Source organism: Globicephala melas, chromosome 7 (genome assembly GCF_963455315.2).
Source record: "Globicephala melas chromosome 7, mGloMel1.2, whole genome shotgun sequence".
Taxonomy (NCBI): Eukaryota; Metazoa; Chordata; class Mammalia; order Artiodactyla; family Delphinidae; genus Globicephala; species Globicephala melas.
The window spans coordinates 103,316,144-103,343,446 of NC_083320.1; the positions used below are offsets into that span (position 1 = coordinate 103,316,144).

General features: G+C 47.7%; 1 protein-coding gene across 30 annotated transcripts in view; it reads right to left on the bottom strand.

Annotated features, from left to right (window-relative positions):
• Positions 1 to 27,303, bottom strand: part of CLASP1 (cytoplasmic linker associated protein 1) — a 264,028-nt gene that overhangs the window by 21,172 nt on the left and 215,553 nt on the right. For 19 of the 30 annotated variants that reach the window (XM_060302562.1, XM_060302560.1, XM_060302548.1 and 16 more), the window contains 7 exons: positions 21,101 to 21,244; positions 20,687 to 20,793; positions 16,675 to 16,791; positions 12,164 to 12,314; positions 6,591 to 6,837; positions 4,118 to 4,308; positions 2,013 to 2,141 (listed from right to left, as the gene is read on the bottom strand). In XM_060302562.1, coding sequence (XP_060158545.1) covers positions 2,013 to 2,141; positions 4,118 to 4,308; positions 6,591 to 6,837; positions 12,164 to 12,314; positions 16,675 to 16,791; positions 20,687 to 20,793; positions 21,101 to 21,244 — 1,086 coding nt within the window. The remainder of the gene's footprint in view (positions 1 to 2,012; positions 2,142 to 4,117; positions 4,309 to 6,590; positions 6,838 to 12,163; positions 12,315 to 16,674; positions 16,792 to 20,686; positions 20,794 to 21,100; positions 21,245 to 27,303) is intronic. The other 11 variants (XM_060302570.1, XM_060302569.1, XM_060302571.1 and 8 more) reach the window with 1 other exon arrangement.

The window sequence follows — 27,303 nt, forward strand, 5'->3', positions numbered from 1 at the left end:
GTTTGAATGTGCAGACGAGAAAACGTAGCAACCAGAGACATACTGTGTGGGATATGCCAGCACAACGGCTACCACACAGACCCTGTGCGTCTAACTATCCGGTCTAAAAACAAACGCGGATTGGCAAAGCCAGAGAAAGACCACATGGAAGAGTTTTAAAGGAAAAGAAAAACAAAAACGAAAACGATACCTAACACCAAAACATACAGGTGCCCAAGTTAGAAGCTTCGGGCAAAGTGACAGCGTGAAGTTTCATAAGGAAAACGACAAGGGCACCAAGTCAAGGTGAGTCTGAAAGCATGCAAAGCAGGGGAGGCCTGCCAGTAACCGCACTCATTTCAGAACACAGTGTTTCCTCAACCAGCTTATCAGGAAATCAGTGACAGCCGCGTGGAGACCCTTGGGTTACAAGAATTCCACGGCAACTGAGTGCTGCTACGTTTGCTTTAAGCAGCAGGTGTTTTCTGCTTGTGTCCCTTACGCAACCTAAAGGACTTCAAAGCGAAGAACGTTCTCTCCTCAGTCTCTCGCTTTGCAGGGGAAAACAACAAGATCTCTCACGTAAACAGTAAAGAGCAACTTCTGGTAACGTATACTTCTCCGGGTCCACCGTCCAAATCCTGGAGGTTACGATCAGGACGGCCACTGTAAAGACAGACGTCTGCCAAGGGGATGGCTAGTGACCGCCACACCGTGCAGGTGGCTTTGTTTCACCTCAGAGTCACAGTCTCAATATGTCCTCCCCTCTGAAAACAACTGACATCGTATGTATGTAAAAGAACGTCCATTTCATGTCATTTTTTTCATCATGCATTCTCATTAAGGAGAAGCTATTGTGGTTAAAAAAAAAAAAAAAAGAGTCAGCACAGACCAGTTGCCCCTTAAAAGACACACGACCTGGTTCACATCTTGGTTCTGCCAGGAACTGCCACGTGTGCACCACCTGACAAAGGATGGGACCTCCTGGACCTTCTTCCTCACCTGGGAATAATTACGGTGACTACTGTTAGCTTACCTGGTCCTCACATTTTTCAAATGAGTTATCTGAAGTGGAAAGCGTTTTGTTCAAACACGAGTAGGTGCTGTCGCCATCAGGCAACCAAGTTGGATCCCGGAAGTGTGAGTGAGTGGTTTGCACACACACCCATCATTCATGCACCTGTGTGGCACTAGGACTGCTGGGTGGAGAGATGCCCGGCCAGAGGGACGCCCTCAACCTCGCTGAGCCTGCAGTTGTGGTGGGAACCTGAGGGGGCCAGACCGGTCTCTGTTCAGTAGCCACGTAACTGCTGAACAGAGGAAAAAGCCATGATTCAGGGTCTGATTCTCGCTGTGAAGAGAAGAACTGCTCTAATCACAGTTCCTTTAATCCACAGCTGTGCTCGCGAGAGTCACACGGGAGCCAAAAGATTGAACTGACACATGCTTATGTCTCACTTCGGGGTCAGACCCACTGTTTCGCCAAGTTAAGTTTTCCAAACCTGGAATTAGACGGTTGTTTGCCACAGTGCCTTTCACTGGCAGGCGTCCCTGAAACCATCTCCCTTTAGGGCGCTCCACCCACCCCACCTCCCATCTCTCGATACGCAGAGGACTGTGGGCGGCAGGCCCCAGGACAGTCCAGCAAGCAACTGGACGAGGACGCACAGACTGGCCTCTGCGTGCACACGCGTCGGGCCCAGAACCGCGCCCTCCCTGCCCCGTGACGGGAGCCCGACGAGAGTGCGGATGCCTCACGCGTCTGGAGCCCACAGAGCGGGCGGGCCGCCTCCAGTCCTTCAAGCCTGTAGGGGGAGCCCGCCCGCACGCTCCGGCCTCACCTAGCTCTCCTGTGGGCGGCGGTGGGGTGACAGCCCCCCGAGGAGAGCGGGGCTCTGCGGGTGAGGGAGCCTGGCCGAGGGCCCAGAGCGAGGCTTGCACGTCTCCATCCCCACCCTGACCGCAGGGGCACTGGGCCCGCAGCGCTGCTCAGACCCCGCGGCGGCAGGGCTGTGCGCCAGAGGCTGGCTCACCTCCTTGTGGGAGTCTTTGTGGGCTTCCAGCGTCTTCATGATCGTCAGCTCCGCGTAGTGTTTAAACCTTGCTGGCTGGCTTCTCAAGGTCTCCCGCAGCACCCTGAGTGCCAGCGCGCGGATGGAGTGCTGGGACAGAGGAGAGACAGACATCAGCAAACGCCTCGCGGAGCCTCTCTGCGCACACGGCCAGCGGGGCCCCGAGACCGGCTCCCAGGCCTGGGTCCCTGGCGCCCTGCAGGCACTGCGACATGGACGCCAGGCTTCCTGGACGGAGGCTCCCAGATGGCCAGCTCCACGAGGGTGGGCGCTGTGCCTGCGGGGACATCCCGGGACCTGGCACCTGAGAGGGACCCCAGGAAGGCTTCCTGAACGAGACCAAATGAGGATGACTGCTAGGTTCACTATCAGTCTCCCGGGGGGCGGCTCCGGATTTTCTGAGGCTCAGGTGTGTATCTGTAAACTATGTAAAAGGACAGCCCTATGCCCTATGTAAAGGGCACCTACATGTTTCATCGACACGACCTGTCAGACAGTGGACTCTCTCAGGACAGTGGGAGACCTGCCGATATTCCTGACCTTCTACGTGAGCAGGTCATGGGGGAGGGGAACGTGTACAGAACTCCAGCTACTTGAGGCCTGGGTCATGAGTATGGAGGAAAGCCATTCCAAACAGACCCCTAATCTCAACAACAGAGAATGGGGTTTACACCAGACAGAACATTCTGATTCTCTGCCACTCACCTGCACCAGCCACAGGCTCACACACCACCCCCTGCCCTCTCCATGACATCGTTTCTCCTCCTGACAAAGCCAACCACTAGAAGCGCTTCAGGTGCCAACAGGTACTTTGTCTTAAGAAAAGCGAATACAGATCTTTCATCGCCGTTCTTCTACCTTGATTAACCCCACACCAAACCATGCGTCCCTAAGCACCAGACAGCAACTGGAGTCACCATGACATTTGCCAGCCTCTGCTCACCTGTCTTCCATTAAGATCACCATCAACGTGACCTGGGCACGACCTCTGCCCTGGGCCGTGCCCAACTTCCTCGAAATCTGTCTGGTCCTACCCCTTGAGCTGTTCACCACACTTACTGTACTTGTGCTTCTGCTGACCTACACGAAGCCCGGAGCACAGAGATGGAGTTTTACTTCTAGACTTTAATCCAGGGAAGTCCTAACATTTACTCCTGCTGCCACACACACAAGGGAGCGACTGCACAGCAGGCGGGGGGGTGGGGGTGGGGGGGGTGGGCCTCTGATCAGGGTGCTCACCCGTTGAAGAGTCACATTCAAGTGTCACCGCGTGGAGACAGCTTTCTACGTTAAAAATAATAATGGACGATAACAGAAAACAGTACTGATCTCTGCTTCTGGGATCTGTCGCTGGAACTGTTAACAGTGCAGGGGTGAACCAACACAGAGCCTCAGGGAAGGCGCCTTTAGTAGGGTTTAGTATGGTCTTCCAAAAGTGAGCCTCTGATCTCTCAACTGCATGTGAAGCATAAATAAAACTCCTAAGGAAGAAAACCCCATCATAAAACAACAAGCCACATTCCTACACTAGCAAAGTCTTAAGAAATTTTGTGAAAGGGACCAAAGAGGGAGCACGTCTCCCTCAACGACTACAAACCCAATTACAGAAAAAACTTGGGTAGAGGCCAGGGTGGGGCCTGTGTCCGCTAACTGACTGGGTCCAGAAAACCTGAAAGCTGTCTTGGTGCCAACAGGAAGCACAGCACAGGAGTGGAGGGGAGCTGTGGGCCCAGGCCTGGCCACCCAGGAGGGGAGGGGGGAGGGAGTGGGAGGGAGGGGGAGAGAGGGAGGGGAGGGGAGAGGGGGAGGGGAGGGGGATAGAGGGGATAGGGGGAAGGGAGGGGGAGGGGAGAGGGGGAGGGGGAGAGGAGGGAGGGGGAGGGGAGAGGGGGAGAGAGAGGGAGGGGAGGGAGGCGGGGGAGGGGAGAGGGAGGGAAGGGGAGGGAGAGAGCGGAGGGGGAGGGGAGGGAGGAGGGAGGGGAGGGGAGAGAGGGTGGAGGGGAGGGGGAGGGAGAGAGGGGAGTGAAAGGGAGGGAGAGGGGGGAGGGGGGAGGGGGGTCACTCACGTCCTTGTCCCCCAGCGTCTCCAGCAGCAGTAGCAGGACAGTCTTGAAGTGCTCCTCCCAGACACCCAGGCTGTCCTCGCGCGCGATCTTGAGCAGCTCCAGCAGGGCGCCCTTGCGCTCCTCCACCCGCTCGTTGTGGTTGGACAGCTCTTTCAGGAGGTCCGCCACCAGGTCCGAGTGGTCAATGGGCACTTGGGGGACACAAGACAGATGCTCAGCACCCCCGCCCTCCTGACTCCAGGAGGTGGGCCGCGCTGGGTGCTGGCCTCACGTCACACCCCCAGCAGGTCACCTAGCCAGGTTAACTGTGAGAACGGGTGAGAACAGGTGTCTAGTGCTCCGGGACCGACACGCAGCGCCCTTCCCGACCTGACCGGCCTCTTTCCCTCCTATTTCAGACAAAGAGGAGGAACCCCCCCAAGCCCCTCCTGCATCGTCTTCTTCCCAACTCCGCTCCCTGCAACCATCCTCAGCCAGGCCCTGCCAGGAACACCCTCACTACTCTCAGACCCACTGGGCACAGTTTCCTCCAGGCCCCCCACCACCGTGTCTGACCCACTCATCCCCATTCCCTTCTTGAGCGTCCAGAGTGTAAACAAACACGGATCGCGGCGTCTAGGCTACCCACGGACTGTCCATTCACCGACGGCCAGGCCTGCCAACATCACGTAGCATAACTGCTTGCAGGGACTTGGGTGTGGTTTATATGGAAGAGGGGCATATCCCTTCTCTTTCTGTGTTCTTTTAAGACAGTGGTCCCCAACCTTTTTGGAACTGGGGACCGGTTTCGTGGAAGACAATTTTTCCCCGGACCGGGGCTGGGGGTGGGGGATCGTCCAGGCGGTGACGTGAGCGACGGGAAGCAGATGAAGCCTCGCTCGCTCGCCCGTCGCTCACGTGTCCTACTGTGCGGCCCGGTTCCTAACAGGCCACGGACTGGTACCGGTCCACGGCCCAGGGGGTGTGGACCCCCGTTTTAAGAGACCTCAACTCTGAATATTCACTTTAAGTAGAAAGGATGAAAAAACAAAGACAAATCATTAGGAACCTAAATTTGTACTCACATATTTCTTTAGCTTCTAAGAATGAGAAAGTTGACGTCTTCAAGAACCCTCTCATCTCCGCCCCTGCCATCCTACCTTTTCCTTTACGCCTTTTAGCATATGGTTAGTGGATAAATTACAGCCAACATCCCAATCTCCAGTCTGTCTTAAACAAGACCAACAACTGGGTAAGTTAAACGCTGTGCCAGCTCTATGAGCAAAGAAAGGCAATGGTCCACAACTCCTAGGCAGCGCAAGTCCAAGTCAACCCTCCACCACCAGCCTCCTGCCCAGCAGACGGACGGCTGGGTACAGACCGACCTGCTCCCCACTGGCAAGTAGCAATCAACAGCCAAGGGGTCACGCTCTCAAGCCCCAAAGCTACTTGTGCTTTCAGACCGTGAAAGGCCTTCCCTTCTGTCTTAGGGTCCCATCACTGCCTGATCCACCGAGAGCGCAGTTTTCTTCCTTTCATGTTCCCCTGGATCCAGCAGCCACTGCTAACATGGCCCTCGCCTCTACGCCTGCCACCACGATGAGCCTGTTTCCCCTGACGGGGCCTTGCACACTGGGGCCGGGGGCTGTGTCTCGTTTCCCTGCACAGCCAGCCCTGGCAAGCCACAACCTTTGCGACACACAGTAGGCCTTCACTGAATGTTAACTGCTTAGAATTCTGATTTAAGGTCCTAATATAATTCTTCATTCAAAATTGAAAACAACATAAAATAGCAGACTTGGAAACAAAGTATACATATATAAGATTTTTTAAATTAATTATTAAGTTGAAATAAACCAAAACACATGAACACGCCAGTGAGGTGAAAAGAGAAAAAAATAACTTCCAGATAAAAATACTTCATAGCAATAGGTACTCACTCGTTACTCAGTAATGGGCACTGGTCTTAACACAAGTGTCAGAAAAAAACCCAGACCAGTTCTGCTCCATATCAAGTGTGTTATTATACCTGGGGCAGTAACTTCACCTTTCTGGACCTCAGTTTCCTAACCCGTATGATGGGAATGATCCCTGTCTCAGCAGCCAGCACACGCCACGCAGGTGCCCAGGGCAGGTTAGATCCCCTCCCCACCTACAGGACCGAAGGTGACATGAGCAGCTCGGGAGACCTGGCTCAAATGCTGCTGAGAGAGCAGAGGGAAGCCACCCAACAGGGCTCCGGGCCTCCCGGCCACAGAGCGGGACGGGGAAGCGCACACCAGAGGCTGCACCCGGGCGCCCCATTGCCCACGCCCCGCTCTTACCACCGCCCGGGTCGTGGTTCCTCACAAGGCCTTCCCCATGGATCCTCTGTGTGACCCCGCGCCCAGGCACACAGACGACTGAGCAGAGCAGGCCCCCAGTCCACCCTCGCGTGCCCGGAGCTGCCCTGGTTGGGGGGTGGGGGGTGGGAGTGGCACCAAGAGAGACAGACCGTCTCGCAGCTGCTCCATGTCATCGTCGAACACAGCCTCCTTCAGGGCCGTCTTGTCGTAGCTGCTGATGGTGTCCGAGTAGGGGTAGGGGCTGTAGTCCCGCGCCCGTGGCCCCGGGAAGGCACGCGGGGGCTGGGTGTTGAGGAGGGAGGTCTTGTTGTCCAGAGCCGTCCGGCCTCCTTCCACTGCGTCGCTGCCGCCCCGGCCCTCTGTGGCGGGGGAGGTGATGCCACCGTCGCGGGACACCTGGGGCACAACACACTGTCAGTTCCTTTTCAGTGCTTGTCTCAAACTTTTCCTTTAAATCTTCACAATTATTAGGAGAGCCAGAGATTTCTCACTTGAAGTCTGGCCACTGACAAAAGGACGGTTGTTAGTGCCTCCATTTGTAAATACCTAGCTCATAAGCTACCTCAGAGGGGACAGAACACGCTGATGTTCTCATCTATTCATTCATTAGTTTACAAGGAATGTCTGTTTTACTTTGCATTTGCTGACTAATTTGACTCATTTTTGACAGATTAGTGACATGAAATTCTGAGGAGCCCTTGAGAAGGCAGTCTGCACACCTGGCACCCCCAGTTCCCCAGGAACCTCAGGTGCCCACAACACCCCAGCCAACTTCCTTCACCACCGACAGGACGGGTTTTCTCACTGACACCCTGACACAACGCCATGGACAAACGCTCCCCCGATGACCCTCTCGAGACCTACAGTGGTCCCACCACCCACAAGTCCCCTGCTATATTCCCCTCAAGTGGTGAAACGTCTCACTATGGAGAACATGACATCCCCCAGGCAGATGGCTTTTCCTTTGGGGATTTCTGACTCTCAGAACTGGTCTTTACACTGGTCAAAGAACAGGTCTTTAATATTGTCTGAAAATGTTTTTCCTGATATGTGCTGAGTTTTGTCTTCAACTAGTGAAACCTCTGGGCCCCTGGCCCTTGTGTCATGTTTCTGACCCCCTTCTCTCCCCGAGGTCCTTTCTTCTGTGCACACTGGCCTGTCTGGCTCCCTTTGCAGGGAACAGAGCAAGTGTGGCTGACTGAAGGGGACAGAGCAAAACGGTCACTTCCCTCATCTCAGACGCGTGACTACAGGACAGTGGGGGAACCACTTCCAGGCAGCCAGACCACCCTGGTGAGCCCTGTGGCACCTTTTACTTGTGCTGCTGACAAGGTGCACCGCTGTCACCCACGCTTATGCCTTTGTGCGGTTTTTATTGTAGTTTTATATATGTATGTTAAAAAGTCAATCATGTAATTCATACGCGTATAATCCAGTGACATTAAACATGTTCACAATGTGGTGTAACCATTACCACTATGTTATACTTTGGGCAAAACTTTTTCATCTTCCCCAACCGAAACTCTGTACCTATTAAATAATAACTCCCTGCCCCTTCCAGCCCTGGAAACCTCTGTTCTACTTTCTGTCTCTATGAATTTGACTGTTCTAGGGACATCATATAAGTGGAATCACACAGTGTTTGTCTTTCTATGTCTGGCTTATTTCACTTAGCATAATGTTTTCAAGGTCCATTCACGTTGTAACATGTGTCAGTATTACATTCCTTTTTATGGCTGAATAATATTCTATTGCATGTGCACACTACGTTTTGTTTATCCGTTTATTTGTTGATGGACACTCGGGCTGCTTCCACCTTTGGGCTACTGTGCCTAACACCACTCTGAACACTGGTACACAAATATCTGTTCAAGTCCCTTCTTTCATTTCCTTTGGATATACACCTAGTGGAACTGCTGGGATGCGTTTGGTTCTTACACATCCCACCCAGAAGATTTTGTCCTAATATAACTGTTAGGATATAAAAGAATATATAATATGTGTACAGACATGAACAAAATGAGACTTAACAGGGGTTTTCTCTCGGTATAAGATGATTCATGGATGATTTTAATTTTTTTCTCTTTGTAACTCTCTTCTAAAAGTAAAACGTATATGATTAATATAATGAAAAGATTATTTATAAAAGGAGAAAGGGTTTAAAAACTTCAGACATTCAAAAAAGAAAGCTAGGGCTTCCCTGGTGGCGCAGTGGTTAAGAATCCGCCTGCCAATGCAGGGGACGTGGGTTGGAGCCCTGGTCCAGGAAGACCCCACAGGCCACGGAGCAACTAAGCCCGTGCGCCACAACTACTGAGCCTGAGCTCTAGAGCCCACAAGCCACAGCTACCGAGCCCACGTGCCACAACTACTGAGCCTGCACTCTAGGGCCCGAGAGCCACAACTACTGAAGCCCTTGTGCCTAGAGCCTGTGCTCCGCAACAAGAGAAGCCACCGCAGTGAGAGGAAGCCCGTGCACCGCAACCAGAAGGAGCCCCCGCTCGCCACAACTAGAGAAAGCCCACGCGCAGCAGCGAAAATCCAATGCAGCCAAAAATAAATAAAATAATTTATTTAAAAAAAGAAAAATAGAAAACTAAACTCCTAATACTAATCACTTTTAACAACAAAATCGTACTTTCTTAACTCGGTATATTATATTACCCCAGTCTTAGTCTGCATGCAGATTTTATAGAGTGGGAATCACAGTGCACAGAACAGCATATATTTTGCTTTCCTCAAAGGATCAGCACGTCCCACGTAAATAAAAACTTTGCAGCCATAATGTTTAATCACACCACTATTTCTTGTGTTTTAATAAGATTTACTGCCTGATTCCCCTTCTGTGTTTTCCTTAATGTTTTTGTTTCTTGCTATTATAAATAATGCTGAAATAAGCTACTTTGTGTAAATAACGTCTTTCTTCCCTTTTGTCAAGTTTGTTACTCGGCGCAGATTGCCAGAAGTTAGACTTTTGGATAAAGGATATGAAACTTAAAATCGCTTTTGCTGAATATGCCTTTTCACTGAGCTCCAAAAGAGCCGCATCAATTTTCCAGGCCATCAGTACTACACTCGTTCCCGATGTCCCTTCTGGCATCAAGTGCTCTAATTTCTACTTGAAACAAAGAAATGGAACCTCAGAATCTGCCTGTGGGATTTCTGTAACTGCCCGGAAGGCTGGACATGCACGCGTTTGTGTCTGTCTCTGCCTGTGTGACCCACCCTCCCCCTGGATGTGACCTGCGCCCTGACGGACTCTGTCTGACCAGACTGGGCCCGCTGGTCAAGCTTGAGCAGAGAGATGCGGGTGCCTGACTCTTCCACACTTAGTGCACTTTTATAGCGGCTTCTTAGCTAACATTTGGTGACGAGTGGCGAAGATGCTGACTTTGGACTTCCTCAACTCTTCCTTTTCCCCTCCCCGCCCCTCTGAGCCGAGACCCGTCAGCGCCCCGTCTGCCACCCCCTGCCAGTCCCGCAGCCCCTCCTGGCCCCCCGCTTCCCCATCCTGGTACGGGCCTGCTCTCTCCACCTTCCCCCCACTCCTTTCAACATCTGGCATGGTGTTTTTTCATACTTTGAAAAGTTGGAAACAACTTAAACGTTCCCAAATAGGGCACCGAGGACATCCTTACGCTGAACTATCATCCAGCCACAAGAAGGCACATGAAAGATGACACCACACAGGAGGCACCCTATGAAGTCAGCTTTACCTTAAAGAACACACTCCATACACCCCTGCACACACAGACATGTGCAGGTACACCTAAGGGGACAGAAAGATGCACACCCAAGTGTTAATGGTGGCTCTCTCTAAAGGTGTTTTTTCTTCCTTCTTTTCTTTACATGCTGGCTATACACCTCCGTCATCCAGCTTCTCCTGGGGCCTCTGCTGTTCCTGGCAGGACTTCTGTTTCCCTGATCAGAACCACACCCGACCCCAAGTTCCTCGCATGCACTTCAGAAGCCTTTCCCGTCTCCTCAGCACAAGCGCTGCCCGTGGACAGCAGAGCTGCCAGCGTGGACACCCTCCAAGTCCTGCTCCCACAGGCCCACTCCTCTCCCGGCTAAGGCCAACCCGCTCCCGGTTGGCTAAGGCCAACCCGCTCCCCCAGGGCCCCCGTCTCGCCACCTCCCCACGTCCTTAAGGACCCGTGTCCATGAATCGTCCACTGCCCCCACTGCAGAGCCAACACCTTTCTCGCCACACGGGCCAGGTCTCTCCCACTGCACACCCGCCGTCGGCCCCTCCTCGCTCCAGCCTGTGCTCGAGTCGGCCCTCGGCCCACTGTGACCTCGTGTCCACTCCCAGCTCTGCTCTCAGCTCTGCTCACAACACCCAATGGACTCCCGGAGAAACTAACCCTGGAAACTGCAGACTGTGATTAGGTCTAAAAGCTATTTAAGAAAAAGAAGATGGAAGTCCAGACGGGGGCCCAATCTCAAAGAAAAGGTCTTGGCCCTACATCCAAACACCGGTGAGTAACTGTGTGTGGTTTAAATATTCTAGATTAAAATAGACTATTTAATGCAGACAGTAAAAAAAAGATCCAGTGGAGCCCTTTCAGTCCACGTCTGACTCGAGACCCCTTTGGCTGGAACATCCTTCCCGACAGCCCCCCTCAAATTCCAGGACGCCACATTCTCCTCTGCTCTCCTTCTTGAGCCCGCTTCTTCTGTCTTTCCCTTCGTGGTGATGCTCCTGAGGATTCGGCCCTTACCCTCCTCCACTTGGCTGATTTCACTTACTTTTCTTCAGTTACCATCAAGCATCTAGTCAGTGTCCCTCAAACCTCCACCTGCAGCCCAAATCGCCAGCCTCAACTCCAGGCTGCGCACCCGAAGGCCCATGGCTGCGTCTGCTTGGATGTCTCACTGCGCTCCACAGGGGTCCACACCGCCTCTTCTCCCCGTGACATCACCTCACTGCGGTGCAGCAGCACTTCCTCAACAGTCCCTGCCGGACTCTCCGGCTCTCCCGCTTCTGCTCACGCGCTACACGACCCAGCTCCCTCCTGGGGCACTCCCCATCGCAGAGTGACAGCGACCCTCCTCAGACGTGCGTGGGACCATGGCTCTTCCCTGGTTAAAAACCCTTCAGATTCTTCAGGGACCCCAGAGTAGTCTGGACGATGGCTGTGCACCCCCTGGTGTGAGGGCCCTTCTCTTCCCAGGGCCTCCCCAACACCAGGGCACGCCCACCCTCTCCCTCCCCCCGTGCCCACTCCCATCCCTCTGCCTTCTCACAGGCCCCTCTCAGACGACAACCTCCTACTTGACCCGACAAGTGCCTCGTGACCTCGTGGCCTCCGTGCTCAGAGGGTGACATCGTCTCCTCTGCAGATCTGTCCTGCGCCACTCTGCCCCTCTGCAGGAGGCTGCAGCTCACGGAGAGCCACGCTGGCGTCGGGCGCAGGCTCACTGTTTTTATCATATCAGAGGAACAAAAACGTGTCCAGGACAAATGAAAGCCAGCTGAGAAAAAGGGCATTTAACATTCTTCACCAAGATAGCTGAGGGCTGCTGCAATTTCGTAAAGTTGCCTTGGGCCTCTTAAAATCATACCATTCTAACTACGAGATAAAAATAATGTTGGAGTTCAGTAATCCCCGCGGTCAGCGTTCAGGAGTATCCCTTAAGGGACACACAGCTCTCTACCGGCCTGGGTGGTGACCGCCCCCTCACTGATGAATGGCCCTGTTAGCCTGCGGGTACTCACGACATCACAGTCCTTCCTGCCGTCTCTTTTAATGGGCTCATTCAGATCCTCCTGGCTTCGAAAACTAAACTTTTCGATGGCTTCTGTCACTCCACGCAAAGAACTATAGATTTCTTCAGAGTTCAGGTTCTCGGTATCATAGTCCAGCATGCTAAAGAGCAAAAATATTTCATTTCTTAAATTAAGGCACATGCATAAAATTGAGGTATGGGTAAAAATGACTTCTAATCATTTACGGAGTAAGACATAATTATAGTTTCTTTAGGTGATTTGGAATGATAAGGAAGACATCTTTTGTTAAGAGTACCACCACTGGACAATTGAATCATACAGCTTCCTTGTCAGATCTGGTCCCAAACACATGACATCAGCACTCAATAAGAGCCAGTGGGAAACAAGAACCACGAGAATGCAGGAACTCAAAGAGTGACAACTGGTGACGATGCACGAGGTTAATGGACGTGGAAAAATAACTTTCGTATCTTGAAGATGGAAAAAAGCAGTTTGGTTGTTACTGGTCTCAAATGTACAAATAAATGAAAAGAAAGCTAGTTATTACACACAAATTTTAAAGGAGCAAAGTGCATGACCTCAGAAAGCTGGGTTATGCTCACCAGTATCAGAAACCTATGAAATAAAACCCCAGAGTAGAAAATGCCTCGAAGTCAGATCCACCAACGGACTCCTGAAAGCCTCTCAGGCCATCTAATCCAGGAATTGGCTTGAATAACCAAATTCTTCTAGACGCGGATAGTGGGAGTTTTACAGTGAAAGCAGATCTTATAAAGATGAGTCACACTTCCAGATGAATATCTAAAAGCACTCCAAAAAGCAAGAGATATTTGTCCCTTACAGAAAAGTGACGTCAACTGTCGTCCTTTCAGACATTTAGCGTACACAGCAAAACACAAAGTAAAGCAAAAATCCTCAACAGCCTTCTGGCGTAACGCAGTGTATCAACAAGTGACCTTTAGATGTTTGAAAAGTACAATGAAACAGACAGAAGATCCTAAGAACAAAAACCATTACCTTCCCTCAAAAAGAATAAACCGTCACTTGCTCCAAGAAAGTATTCAAGAAAAAATCGGATGAGTCGGTCTAATTTTATCTCCAGACAGTCCTGAGCTATACTGAGAACTGCCAAGGACATTAAAAGAATCCTTGGCTGTATATAAGTAAGCATTCAACAACATTCACTCTTAAGGACTAAAGAAGACCGATCTTTCTCTTCTTCCAAAGAGAAATAACTGAAACCAGTCACCCACTGGTGGGAACCCCGGCTAAGGGCAACCCAGCCAGGCCTGTGCATTCTGTTGAGAGGAAACTTCCCTGTAACTTAAAAACAAAAAATGTTTACCAACCTCCCCCTCAACACACACACTTTTTTTTTTTTTTTTTAAAGGTTTGGGCAGATGAACAAGACAAGATTTGAACAGCGCTCACTTGGAGTAGCCAGACCTCTACTGGCTGGAGGCTGTAACGACCCGAGTGTTTTCTAAGGCCGGATGGGTCCTGCCAGAGTACAAGATCTGAATTCATTCACCCTGCGAGATGAATTCACTCTCCTGTTGCAAACCTGGCCCAGGTAGAACCCATTCTTCTCTTCTGATGAATGAAAGAACACAGACACCCCAACTGCACTTGGAGAGCTCACAAAAACACACGCCAACTCAAAGACTGGCTCTGGCCATCAAACAAAAAGCAATGTGAGCTTCAACACGTTTACAGCTAAGACTCCGTGTATACGCTGGCAGGAAGCAGAATCAAAAAACCTGAACAGAATTCAAGATTTCAACCCCTTCTAAGTTCATAACATTATCTAATACTCCTTTGGCATGAAGAAAGCGTGACTGGGGAGCACTGGGGCCCCCTGACCGCTCCCCTCCCCGGCCCCTTCTAGAACAGCACAGCACCAGCTTATGTGTGAGCAAAGGCATTTATACATCTGGCCAGTACACCGTTTTTCATAAATAAAGGTTGAATGTGACTTAAACAAAAAATATGTATACGAGATGTAAAAAGATGCCTGAAAATACTATTAATCACAACAACCAAAAAGAGTAACATAGCCCATGCAAAAGGGAAAAAACCAAACAAAACAGGAAGGATGGAGGGACGGACAGGAGGAAGTCTGGGGGACGTTCAGCTTTTAAGGGATGTCACAATATTATTCTCCATGTCGCTTCAGAAGATGTTAGGTTTCATGTAGTTCATCCCATTATTCCTACCCTGAACTTTCTTAAAATACCTCATTTCGGTTCACATAACTTTAGCATGATAGCAGCCTCTCTTTAAAATAGGAAAATAAAGGATTCTGCCAGTTAATGTTCCTCCTTCTTACGTTCAATTAATAAACCAACTCAGACTTCCAATTTAGGAGAACGTGCGCACGGCCAGGCACAATCTATTGGGGACACTTCTTTTAGACTCACTAGCTTGAGCTTTGAAGCATCTCCTTGGTATGAAGTGGAAACTGTGAGCTCCAGGTGAGAGAGAGCATTATTTTCCTCTAAAGGGAAGCAGACAGTGTTGCTTTCCTTGCCATTTCACGTTCTGGCGTTTGCGTTTTTTCCAGTCAATACCCGTGAGCCCATATTTCATAGGGAAAAAGGGACACTCCCGTGGATGCCGTCATCAGGGAATCACAGGTGATGTGGTCCCGACAAGCAATACCCACAAGGGAACAGCAAGGGGGAGGCAGCAGCTCTGCTTAGAAGAGACCTGGTTGGGTGAACCCCAATCTGCCACCCGCCCTCACATTCTGTCTTGTTTTAGCTCGGAGGTATAATCCCTTAGGTTAAAGGCCAGGTCCTAGGCGTCTGTAAACACTGTGATTAGACTCCAGAAAGGTTTCCATAGGGTTCTTTAGATTAGGAAGAGTTGCTCAATCGGTCAATACTCACTGACCTGAGGTCAGGCCAGGGCACCCAATACCGGGGCAGAAGGCGGCTCTGGCCTCACCCTGCAGAAAGGCTGCACAGCGCAGGCGGGGAGATGCGTGAGGTCAGGTCACCAAGGAAAGAAAAGCCGGAGACAGGAAGTGTGCCTTCTGAGAGCGTCTTCTTTGTCATTTTGTAGGGAAAAGATACTAGGTGTGGAATGAGGATAATTGTTCCTTCTCATGAATCGATAGGGTTTTGGTGAAGAGCAAAGAGAAAAGATACAGATTTCCTCTTAGTTTTATGTAACCGATAGGTTCTCTAAGTGCAAAGGTCGCTGGGTCCACTCTCTCTCCCTCCGACAGTTAACAGAAGTGATAGTTGTTTGTGAAGCGCTAGCTGTAGCATTGTACACACGCGTAAAAGGTGATTCTGGGAACAGATGTCCTCTGGAGGGTGGTCTCAGTGGCCGGATGGGAAGACTGGCTGGGGGTGAAGCTTGGTGCCCAGTAAGGCACACAGGTCAGTGTACTGGGAGACGGTCAATCAACCGGTCTGATACGTTGAGGCATGACTAACCTTTAAGACAAATGCAGTGGCACGCTTTATTAACACTGAGGACGCAGCCGTGTCACTGTCGACGTGCCCGTGCCCCAACCTGCATCTGGACAGTCACCACAGGCGTCTCTGCACGCTTTAGAAGCTACTTTCAGAACTGGGAGAGTTTCCGAAGGAAGATGCTGTTAAAACACTTAGCTGGCTTGTTTACTACATACAGTCTCACTGTGTCGAGGACATAAAGTAAGAATGTAAATCTTCTGTGCAAAAGCTATCTCTGAGGCATTCAAAAGTAACAGACTTCTGTTTTTTGTTTTGTCTTTACCCTCGTCCTATCACAGAGGGTTCAAAGTCATCTCACACCGCAGAGGCAGCTGGACTGCTCCGTCCTCTGCTCATGTAATCACAGGGCTCCAGGGAAGGGATCCTCTGATCTTTGGACGTTTATAAAAAGCACCTAAGAGACCCTCAAACATGAATCCGTAGGAGCCCATGGAGCCTCCTTTGTAAAGCACTGTCGCATTCAGCCGGAAGCCTGTGGGGACCCCACGGCTCTCCCGCCCGGTGCTGGGCCCCCTATATGGGATGTCACAGGGAGGGCACCTCTCGGGGCTGCCTTTGTGGATCTGAGTCCTCAGACTATCAGCACATGCGGGACATCAGGACGGGACATCAGGAAGGACACTGGCCCACACCACTGACAGCCGGACTCAGGACCTCAGGTTCGGGAGGAAGCAGCCCTGTGCGGTCGAGCAGAAGGCTGGGGACACCGCGCCCGGTCGCGGCCCTGACGGCATGCGTCGCCCGAGCCCCTTCCAGGGCCCGAGCGCTGCAACCACAGATGTCGGTGGATGTGGCCAGTTGATGCAATGGTCCCCTCTCCTGGGGGCACCGTAGGAGCGTCCTCGAGAGGTCTGGCCGAGGCCACGCCCCTGGCTCACACTTCTCACCAAGGCTCTAGCCCCGCTGGTCTCAGCCGGAGGCGGCGGAGAGGCTTCCCCAGAGACCTGAGGCGACGTTGGAAGTGCAATAATATTGTGACACCTCAGAGAAGTGGAACAGGTAGCTCATTACCTGGGAGAGTAAGGGCGCCTGAGAGTCTTGTGGGAGGGAGCGGTGGGGATGGAGCTAGGCTGAGGAAAGGGAGCTGGCTGCTTCGACCACCCATCGGCACTGCAACCCCACAACCGACTGTGGTGATCAGAAGACGAGAGTCAGAGAAAGAGACAAGACAGGCAAGGGCGGCACTACACTCTGTGTCCTAGAGCCCCTCTCCCTGACAAAGCTCTACCCAGAGTCATGCTGTACCATCCGGGGGCAAGAACCAGTTCTGAGTCCTGCATTTATGTTTTTAAATCACATGAGATTCCAACTACAGGACTGTGTGTGTGTAAAGGAAATTACAAGCACTTACATGCAAAAAACACAGATGTACTTGCAGATAATGCAATCAGTTATTTCAGAAAGAACCAAAGAAGGATTCATGGGCCTTAATTCAAATGGGACCAAAGGGACGAGAGCAGGAAGCCTCAGGGAAGGTGCCACCCGGCCAGATCACTCAGGCAGGGGACAACGCGTCCCCCCACCAGGACGACCCTCAGATGGGTATTTCCTTCTGTGAAAACAACAGCACCACTGGGGGGGCGGGGGGCGGGCCATGGCCCACAGGCTGGCTCCGAGAGGGGGGAATGCTCACGTGACCTGATATGAGGACTAAAGTGCGCCTGAGAACACAGGCTCTCCTGACCTGGCAGGTGTCCCTAAGTGACCTGGGTGTGCAAAGGCCCCGCCAGAGTTCTAACAACTGTTGCAGTTCAACAGACCCAGAGACACGGGACGGGCGTGAACTGAGCTGACCGCAAATGGGACACCAGGCCAAGGGGTCCACAGGACCAGGGTCCCTACGGAGCAGCGCGCCTGCCCCGGCACTCATGGCGGTTCTGAGAGCAGTGGTCCAGAGCTGGTCTTCACCTGAGGACAGCGAAGGCCCCATTTTATAAGGAATACAAGGTGTGGAGGGGAGCAGTCACCGTGGCACAGAAGGGCCAAAGGCCTCCTCTAGGCCACACACTGAGTCAGCGGCACAAGAGGACACGGGAGACCCCCTCAACTGGGGCCCTGCCAGTAGGGGGAGGACCAAGAGGATGCGCCAGCACCTCCCTGTGGGAGGGGGTCTCCAGCTTGATCCCCACCTTGAGTCTGTGCACACGCTTGATCGTCTGGCGGGATGAGTGTAAAATCCACCTAAAATTGCCTTTTGTTGTTGGGTTACCAGAGGTTATCTGCTGAGCGCTCCACGGCATGTTTGTCAAGAATGCACAGCAGACCAGAGTGAGGACGGCCACGTGCTTTTCCTATCTTAAAGGGAACGGACTGCACGTAATTGCTGAAGCCCCTTGCAACTCTGTTTTTCAATTAGCATCGATCACACTCGGTAAGATGAGCTGAAAGGCAAATGTGTGTTTAATGATGGAACACTCCAGGCCATTCGTCTTCTCCCCGAAGACTTGGAGCATCTGTTTGCTCGCTGGGAAGAAGCAGGACTCCTCTCTCCCACAGAAATGATGACTGATGGATGGAACTTCCACAGAAGTCTAACTTGTTTGCTACGGCTTCTCTAATGTTACTGGGTGGACAAAAATGAATTCCTCACTAGCGATTTTTTTTAAACTATCAAATTAAATGTGTCCATCATGTTAGAGTATTTTCTTATTCCCAGCATAATCTGAGTGTAGAATTTTTGGACTAAAAAAAAAGTAACTGGTTTATTTTGATACTCAAAGTTAGATTAAAAACAAACAACTCAGTAACTCTTCCCCTTAAGGACAAAAAGCTAACATCCAATGGGAAAGATAAAATAGCGGGTCACAGAAAATAAATGTTTCAAGAGCACCGCTCAGAAAAATAGCTGAGATTATATCCTGTAGAATTGGTCTATCCCTACTTAGAATGTGGCAACCCAGTACATTCTCCTCTTTAGTGCAAGAGTTCATTCCTTTCATAAATTTCCTGGTAGAACGTTATGTAGCCCATTTGAATATTTCCCGTGATATGATGACATGCGGGCAGCTTTTCCCACTTCTGGACAGTTCTGGTTGTGAGAAAAATTATTTCTCCTGTTGAATTCAAGTTGGCTAAGGCCATTCTGGCTACTTATGCACTGACTGAAGGCATATTGTGTTTAAAAAGAAAGAAAGAAATTACACAACTAAATAATCCCTTTAAGAAGAATTGCTTGATAAGAAAATATTTAGGTCACACTTGGACTTTTTAAGATTGAAAATAAGTCTCCCCATTTCTTCCACTCACCTGTAACCCTAACAGTAAACATTTAGGCCAGGCTAGTTAAGAATGAATATGGTGACGTGGAAAACTAAATTAGAATTTTTAAATAATCTGGACATCCATGAAGCTTAATACCTAGCCAAGTCTTAGCTCTGCTGGATTATGCTAGCAGCTCCCACCAATCTTTTACTTAGACCATGAGCACATATAACAAAATACTTCATTTGAATTTTACCTTTTGTTTATTACCTAAAGAATGTGCCACCCTATTAATGAAATAACTAAAAAATAAGAAGTATGAACTGTGTGTTATGGAGGAAAAGATTTCCCAATGTTGCAGCAGTACCATTTCTAAACAAAGGCAACAATTTACAGAGAAGACAACTTCTCCATAAACTTCTCTCCTACCGAGGAGGAGAACTCCATGATTTTACTGCCAACACTGGGGTCACTTTAGACAAACCGTTTGTTTTGATACAGATGGTAACATTTAAAAAACAAGTGCGCTGAGCCACAGACACACTTGGGGAAAGTCAGACATGTTTCCATTAGTTTTTGGTCTCAAGCGTCTAATTATACCAGCCTGCTGAAACCATGACCACACAGACCAAATCTGGAAACATAACGCTATGCTTCATTCTACCTACGTACAGTACCAGGGGACCTTAGGAGGATGAAACATAAAGCAATATAAACACTAGGATACTCTAAGTATACAAAATATTTCGTTTCTCCAAGAGAAAAACACAAATTTGACATTTTCCAAAATATTTATATGATAACTTGAGAAACTGAAGACAACTTCAGTGGTAAGGATGGAGGAGTTTGGAAGAGTCTTGAGCATTAAAAAAATCTAAATTTGAAGGCACTTACATTTTGCTATCTTCCAGCTGAAGAGGTAACTCTTAAAAGGGTATGGCACACGGCATACTTGTGACATTTTCCTCCAATTTTAAGATTGTGGTGTCAGCAACCCTTAAGACACAGCCTCCTGATTCTTGTTAGTGATCTCAAAGCCCTGCATTTCTTGAAGCCAAACACACATGCATGACCCCTGCAGGTCCAGCCTCTGGCTCCTTCCTAAAAGCTGTGGCCTATAGGGTCACCACTCTGAGTGGGGCCATGAGAAACTCCAACACCTGCCAGGGGGTCATGAAAGCCGCCGTGCAGGGACTTCTAAGGGCTCTGGCCAGATGGGAAATGTTATCCAAAGATCTCAAGGCAAACTCTCTTCTCTTTCTAAGTCACTGCCCCAGACTCTGTTAGGCCAATGTTCACATGGTCCCAACAGGAGTCTGAAAATGCTGATCCAGTTTTAGTTCTCAGGTTCTCAATCCCTTCTCAGAGCAGCATTCGCCTTCAAACGTGAGTCCAGAATGGCCACTTGGGTGGAAACTACCCCAGACCATGTGTGGACTGATTATAAAGGGTTTAGTTAGACGATCCAATACCCGTAGGTGCTCCTATCGCTGACAGAGTAGGTGATGAGTTCCTAAATGCTTTCTACATGAAACAGGGCTCTAAACATAACTTTCAGTTTTAAAATCTTTAAGGTACTAGAAGAAAGCATTTAGAGCTAGAAGAACCTCAGAGACCATTCAGCAGAAACCGCTCATTTCACCATAGAAGCTAACCACTTTGCCCCAAGTGACACGGTTAAGATTTGTGTGAGGGCTATAGGAGCCGTGGGCTCCTGGTACCCATACACTTTCCGGTATTAAGCTTGGTCTAACAACCTAGAAGGAAACTAGACAGTCATCGGGGTGCCTTAGTGTCTTCACTTCTGTTGAAATGGCATTACCTTGGAGACAGGCCCCCATGGGAGCAGTTGGTAGGGGAGGTCAGGGGGCTGGTCCGGCTGCTGGGATGTCGAGAGGGAGTCCGGCCAATGGTGTTGCTCGGAGAGCCCTGGGGGAAGGCAGAAGAGCTCCATCATGCGAGGGATAAATACAGGACACAGTTCCGCTTGCCCCTCGGCCCTTGAACCCCCGTGCAAATAAATGGGCAGATTCTGCATAATCAGGGTGATTTTTTCCAGAATCATAAGGTCAATTTTAAGTGCATACAAACCCAAAATGGATAACTGTCCTGCAGGCATTCCCAAAGCTGAGTGACTGCTGTCAGCTGGAGCAGACAGAGTGGCAGACACAACTGAGCATCTGCTCTACACGGGGACGGGTAAGTGGAGGCCACCAACCGTGACCCAAGCGCTCACCACACTGGTGTTACTGGAGTTCTTGAGGTGGTTATGCAGGAGTTTGGTGGCACCATCCTGGAATGTTTTTGGCAAGGCACCAAGTAACATGGTAAATTCAGGAGTGTTCAATTCAAACAGAGAGATGAGCACAATCTGTGCTGCCTAGAAACGGAAGAGATGGTTAATTTACGTCACGTACAATGGCCTGTCTTGGTCAAAATGCTCGTTAAAGTTGTTTTACTTTATTTTATTTATTTATTTATTTTGGCCGCACCACGCGACTCGCGGGACCTTAGCTCCCTGACCAGGGATTGAACCCGGGCCCCCAGCAGTGAAAGCACAGAGTCCTAACCACTGGACCACCAGGGAATTCCCAAAATTGTTTTCAAAAGAAATCTGTTTTGTATGAGTAGAATAAATAATAAGAGGACATCTGTGCCATAAAAAAAACAAACAGCACTGAGAGGAAATACCATCATCAACTATAAACAGCCAAACTTCAATATGGGAAATCAGCCCTGGTTTCACTGAACACCCTGGCCTTGGAGTTTACAACAGCACATTAACAATAAATTCCGGAAACTTTTTTCCTCTGCTGTCCAACACTAGGGACAAAGCTGGTGAGTACATCAATGAAACAATCAGAACATTTGAAAAGGCTTAAGATTGTCCATTCTAGTAAGTCAGAACCGGACAAGCTCCTAGCACACCCTGGAAAGAACAAGTTTCTGAACAAGCTACCACTGTGTTATCTTGAAAAACCACTTTTCCTAGCGACTAAGAAACGTTAGAAATAGAGTTCAAATACATCTGAAAAACTCCTACTTTTACATCTATGAATTGAGGACAGAGACAGTCTTTGGGAAGCAAACTAGATTTACATGGTACGAATTAAAAAGTTATTACTCTTCTGCCTTTTGGAAAATGTTCTACTTTTCTTTATTAGAGACAACATATGCTCGTAGTGGCTATAGCAGCAGAGTGGGGAAGAGCAAGCAGCTAGAACACCAGCAGTGAGACCCAGGCTTCCCCGGAAAGCTACGTGCCTGCTATGGTGCTCGAGCTTCGAAAACAGTGCCCTCGGAGTTAGTTACAAGGGTTTTGATTTAGAAGAACTATTCCAAAAGAAAATTTTAGTTAGTACTAACAGGCATTTCTTACAAATTTCTAAGAGTCAAAAGAAAGGAAAACATATTATGAAAATCTTTCGACTAGAAGCAAACATTTATTTTTCCAAAGACTGTAATATTTAGGATTGCAGTAATTATCCTAAATTTTTTTCCACTATATAGAATATTACATAGAAACATGTTTGCTGAGAAATTTTTTGGAAAGAAACACCCACAAAAAATCCCACTTCAATGCTTTTATAATGTTAAAATTAATTCTAGGTCCAGTTAATATAAAATTACTATTTTGTACCTGCAGAAGGAAAAAAAACAAATCCAAAGACCCAAATGTATTTAACCAAAATGAAAACTTAATTACAAATTTTGAAATATCAGTAGAATAACATATTTTACACAATAAAAAATTATCTTTCATAATGTCATAAGCATTTATTAAGCACAGCATTGGGCAAAAGGATCTTACTTTTACCCTTGACTTCCAAATATGGTCATTAATAGCCTCTCTAACCAAATTAAATCATAAGGGCCAGTGTGCTTTCACAAGACAGGCAAAAAACATTATTATTGATTGTACTAAAACACACATTTCTACATGTCATTATTGGAACAGTTTTAACAAATTGTTATCTGAAGAAATCTATTTCACCATCAGTTTAACACACTGTTAATATGATTTGTATAAAAGCAAATTCCCCAAATCATGCAAAGTAACCTGTGCATTAAAAAAAATTTTATTAGATGTTGGAAAAAAATGCATGCAGAAAACACTGCACTTCAAAGAGAAGCAAAGAAGCAGACTTGAGTTTTGGCCAAGGGAAAAAAAAATCAGCATCACCAATTTAATAAGAAAGTTGAAAATGCTGAAAATGGCATTAGAAAACTATTAAATGTATTATCACATTTTGAATAGCATGTTTTTATGTGAAATGTGCCACTGTCTTTAGACCTAATTTCTTCCCAGAATGACAAGATACCTGATACTAAAAATTTACTTGGGGTTTTCCATGAAGCAAATTATAAAACTGGTAGGATCTTTTAAGAACAAGAGGGCTGCAAGGTGACAGGCCTAGAGACTGTGCTAATTCGTGGCTACTTAACATTAGTGACTTTTCGTCATATGGGAAAAGAAAGCGCAGCAGACTTCAACTTCTACCCACTGAAGAACCTTCTCTCAATAACCCTAAAGTTGAATTTTGATAAGAAATCAAATAGAAAGACAGGGAATTCTGAAAATAACTCGTTGGACAGATGGTATGTGTGTGACTTACGCATATAAGTGAATATAATTTGTTTTTGCATTTTCCAAAATATAAAATGTAAATGATTTTATTAGTTTTCAAAAGTAACCCTTTGGCCTAAAGCTGTTTTCAAAGTAAAATCTTTTTCTGAAACCCAAGCTCCAGAAATGGATGGAAAGTATCATTTAAGTATATTATTTTTAAAAGATTTCACATCAAAGTTTTAAAAGGAATGAGACTGTTATGATCCTGAAACATTTTATCTACAACTCTCTGTATCAGTGAGGAGTCTGAATACCAGAATGTCCAGGCAAGGATGACAACTGGGTTATATTTATCGTTACCATCAATATGCTCTCACTGCAGGAATAATTCCAAATATGGGCATGGGCTGGAGAGATTCATTTTAAAAAGCCTGGGGCAGAGCTCGTGTTCAATAATGAGCCCAAAACCAGAGGGTGTCGCTGTCCCAACTTGGAGCTCCTGCCCCACGTGAGGAAGGGCCATTGAAAAGCCAGACCAAACCAAAACCTCTGCTGCTGACGTTTTCTAACGGGCAACTCTGGGGCGACATACTTTAACGACCAAGTGGCGACCTAAAAGGAAATGACTCCCACTTGTGCCCCTACAGTAGAACTTGGGCGGTGAGGGTAAAAGGGCCTTCAAATCTCACTGCTAGTGTCTGAAAAGAACCTGCAGGCTATCGATGGCCTTGAATGCCATGTGCCTCACAGCAGAAAAGGATTCTTCCAGACAGGAGATCAATAAAACTTTGACAAATGTTTCAGTGTCAGTATTAATTATGGAGAACTTAAAATTTGGGGAGAGGACTTTTTAAATTTATTAAACAAATATTACTGCTCCCTTCAGACTGTGATTAAAATTGCTTTAGAAAAACCACCAAAGAGAAGGTATTTCAAAACCTTCAGACATTTTAAATTTAGTATCTCTCCATTGCTATTTTGTTAAAATATGGTAGAAGCCTGTCTGCAACGTGGCTATTTCTTTGGGAAGGCAGTTAATCATAAAACATACCAAAACACAACATTTACACAGGTGCACGCACGCACGCGCACGCACGCTCTGGCTCACGTAGTATTATGTTAATTTTAGGGTTCTTCAAAATCTTCTGTGTCTTCACAAGGGTAATCAGGATTAACAATCTCAATGCAAACACTGAAGTGTCTTTTTGCAAGTTAGCACACAGTTTTAAATCTACCTGTTTACAATTTTCTTCCAAGTTTCCTTCTCCAGGCCCAGAGCAGGTGGAGGCTGACCTAGTGGGGAAATCCTCACCTATTCGACTACGCTGAAGCGGGGACGGACAAACAGGAAAGGGGTAGGGTTTAATCAGAGACAAGAAGCACGCGCTCAAAACCATGGTTATTGGTAAGCTGTACAGGTATTTGGCTTCTTTTCTAAAGTCATATATATAGAGAGAGATTATACAATCTAAAAGTCTGTGAATAATAACGGAACAGTAACAGTATCCTTAAGAATAATAACAGGAACTGCCAATGTTAAACCACCATCATTGGCTAAGTCCTTCATAATCATCACAACGCCTCCTGGAAGTAACAGTGTTCTTGAAAACAGATCAAAATGAGACTTGAGCGAGGCAGTCATATTCAGCTGAAGTTCAAATCTTATTTGATGGTAAAACTCTGAGCTTTTAGATTAGGACATGCTGCCTATGTATAATCAGAGATTTAAAATTTTTTTCAAATAGAAATGTCGACTTTTGAAGGCTATTTATATATACTTTTCCTGCTCCAGGCAACAGCACCTTTATAATCTCTAATTTTCTTTGCCATGCCTTTACTTCTCGCCTTTCTCAAAACAACATTTGGGGGCTAATAAATCTGTTAGTTCACTTGACAAAGCAGGTGCTCAATGTTAGAGAATCACGTATGATAAGGAAACATACAGGGATTCTGAACCCTAAAATATAAACATACCATTAAAATTTCTATTGTCATTACCGCATTCCCTTTGCCTGATGGGAAAAAAAAATCTTCCTAACGCTGGAAAAAATTTGGACCAGCAGCAAAACCAAAGCAACCCTCAAGCAGTAATAGCTGAAGCTACAACAACAAACAGAGTAGTATCTATCTAGGTTTTTATATGCTTTATTGCAGTTGGTCCTCCCAACAGTGCCTAAAGCAAATATCATGATTCCCATTTCATGGATAATAAACAAGGATTCAGAGGTTAAACTACTTGTTCACACTGCTAAAAAGTAGCAGAGGCAGAAGTCAACAGAGGTCAACTCTAGAATACACTGTATTATCCTAATACAGACACAGTGCATTAAGAAAGGTCTAGTGATTTCTCCAGAGAAGATATACAGGCTGCCAACAAACACATGAAAGGATGCTCAACATCACTAATCATTAGAGAAACGCAAATCAACACTACAATGAGGTATCACCTCACACCAGTCAGAATGGCCATCATCAAACAGTCTACAAACAATAAATGCTGGAGAGGGTGTGGAGAAAAGGGAACCCTCTTGCACTCTTGGTGGGAATGTAAACTGATACAGTCACTATGGAGAACAGTATGGAGGTTCCTTAAAAAACTAAAAATAGAACTACCATATGACCCAGCAATCCTGCTACAGGGCATATACCTGAGAAAACCATAATTCAAGAAGAGTCAAGTACCACAACGTTCACTGCAGCTCTATTTTCAATACCCAGGACATGGAAGCAACCTAAGTGTCCATCAACAGATGAATGGATAAAGAAGATGTGGCACGTGTATACAATGGAATATTACTCAGCCATAAAAAGAAACGAAACTGAGTTATTTGTAGTGAGGTGGATGGACCTAGAGTCTGTCATACAGAGTGAAGTAAGTCAGAAAGAGAAAAACAAATACCATATGCTAACACACATATATGGAATCTAAAAAAAAAAAGATTCTGAAGAACCTAGGGGCAGGACAGGAATAAAGATGTAGACGTAGAGAATGGACTTGAGGACATGGGGAGGGGGAAGGGTAAGCCGGGATGAAGTGAGAGAGCAGGACGGACATATATACACTACCAAACATAAAATAGATAGCTAGTGGGAAGCAGCCGCATAGCACAGGGAGATCAGCTCAGTGCTTTGTGACCACCTAGAGGGGTGGGATAGGGAGGGTGGGAGGGAGACGCAAGAGGGAGGGGATATGGGGGTATATGTATATGTATATGTATAGCTGATTTACTTTGTTATACAGCAGAAACTAACACACCACTGTAAAGCAATTATACTCCAATAAAGATGTTAAAAAAAGAAAAAAGAAAGGTCCAGCGTATGTCTGTGTAGTTTGGTCAACACAACTCTCAGGACTCCCATACTTAAAAAATGGAAAAGGTTACTCTGGGAATAAAGCAGGCCAGTTAAAGCTGGGTGGGGCTTTTCCATCCATCCCAGTCAGTCCAAGCCAGGCAAGCGCGCCTCCTGACGACTGGGTCGTGTTTTGGTTTAGGTTGTGTTTCCTCCCTCCTCAACATCTTAAATATTCAAACACCCGACTCCCTCTGAGAGGAAACACCCCAGAACACTGACATAAAAAGAGAAACAAAATATCAAAAACACTGAAGTCAGTGAATCAAGAGTTTTGTCAGCTTAAAATGTGTCTAAAGTTGTTTCCCAAATAGGAGATATACCGAGGAGGCGCTGCACTGCCTGCAAACTTCCCGAGTACTGTTTGTATAAAATTAATATTCTCTAAGGATAGGGTCAATATGAGAGTTTACTGCATAGATTTCAGACTGTAGGGCTCTTCTAGTATTTAGAATGTAACCTTGCCCTACTCTTAGGAAATTAAGTCAGCACCAACAGGAGAACTTGGTTCATGATCA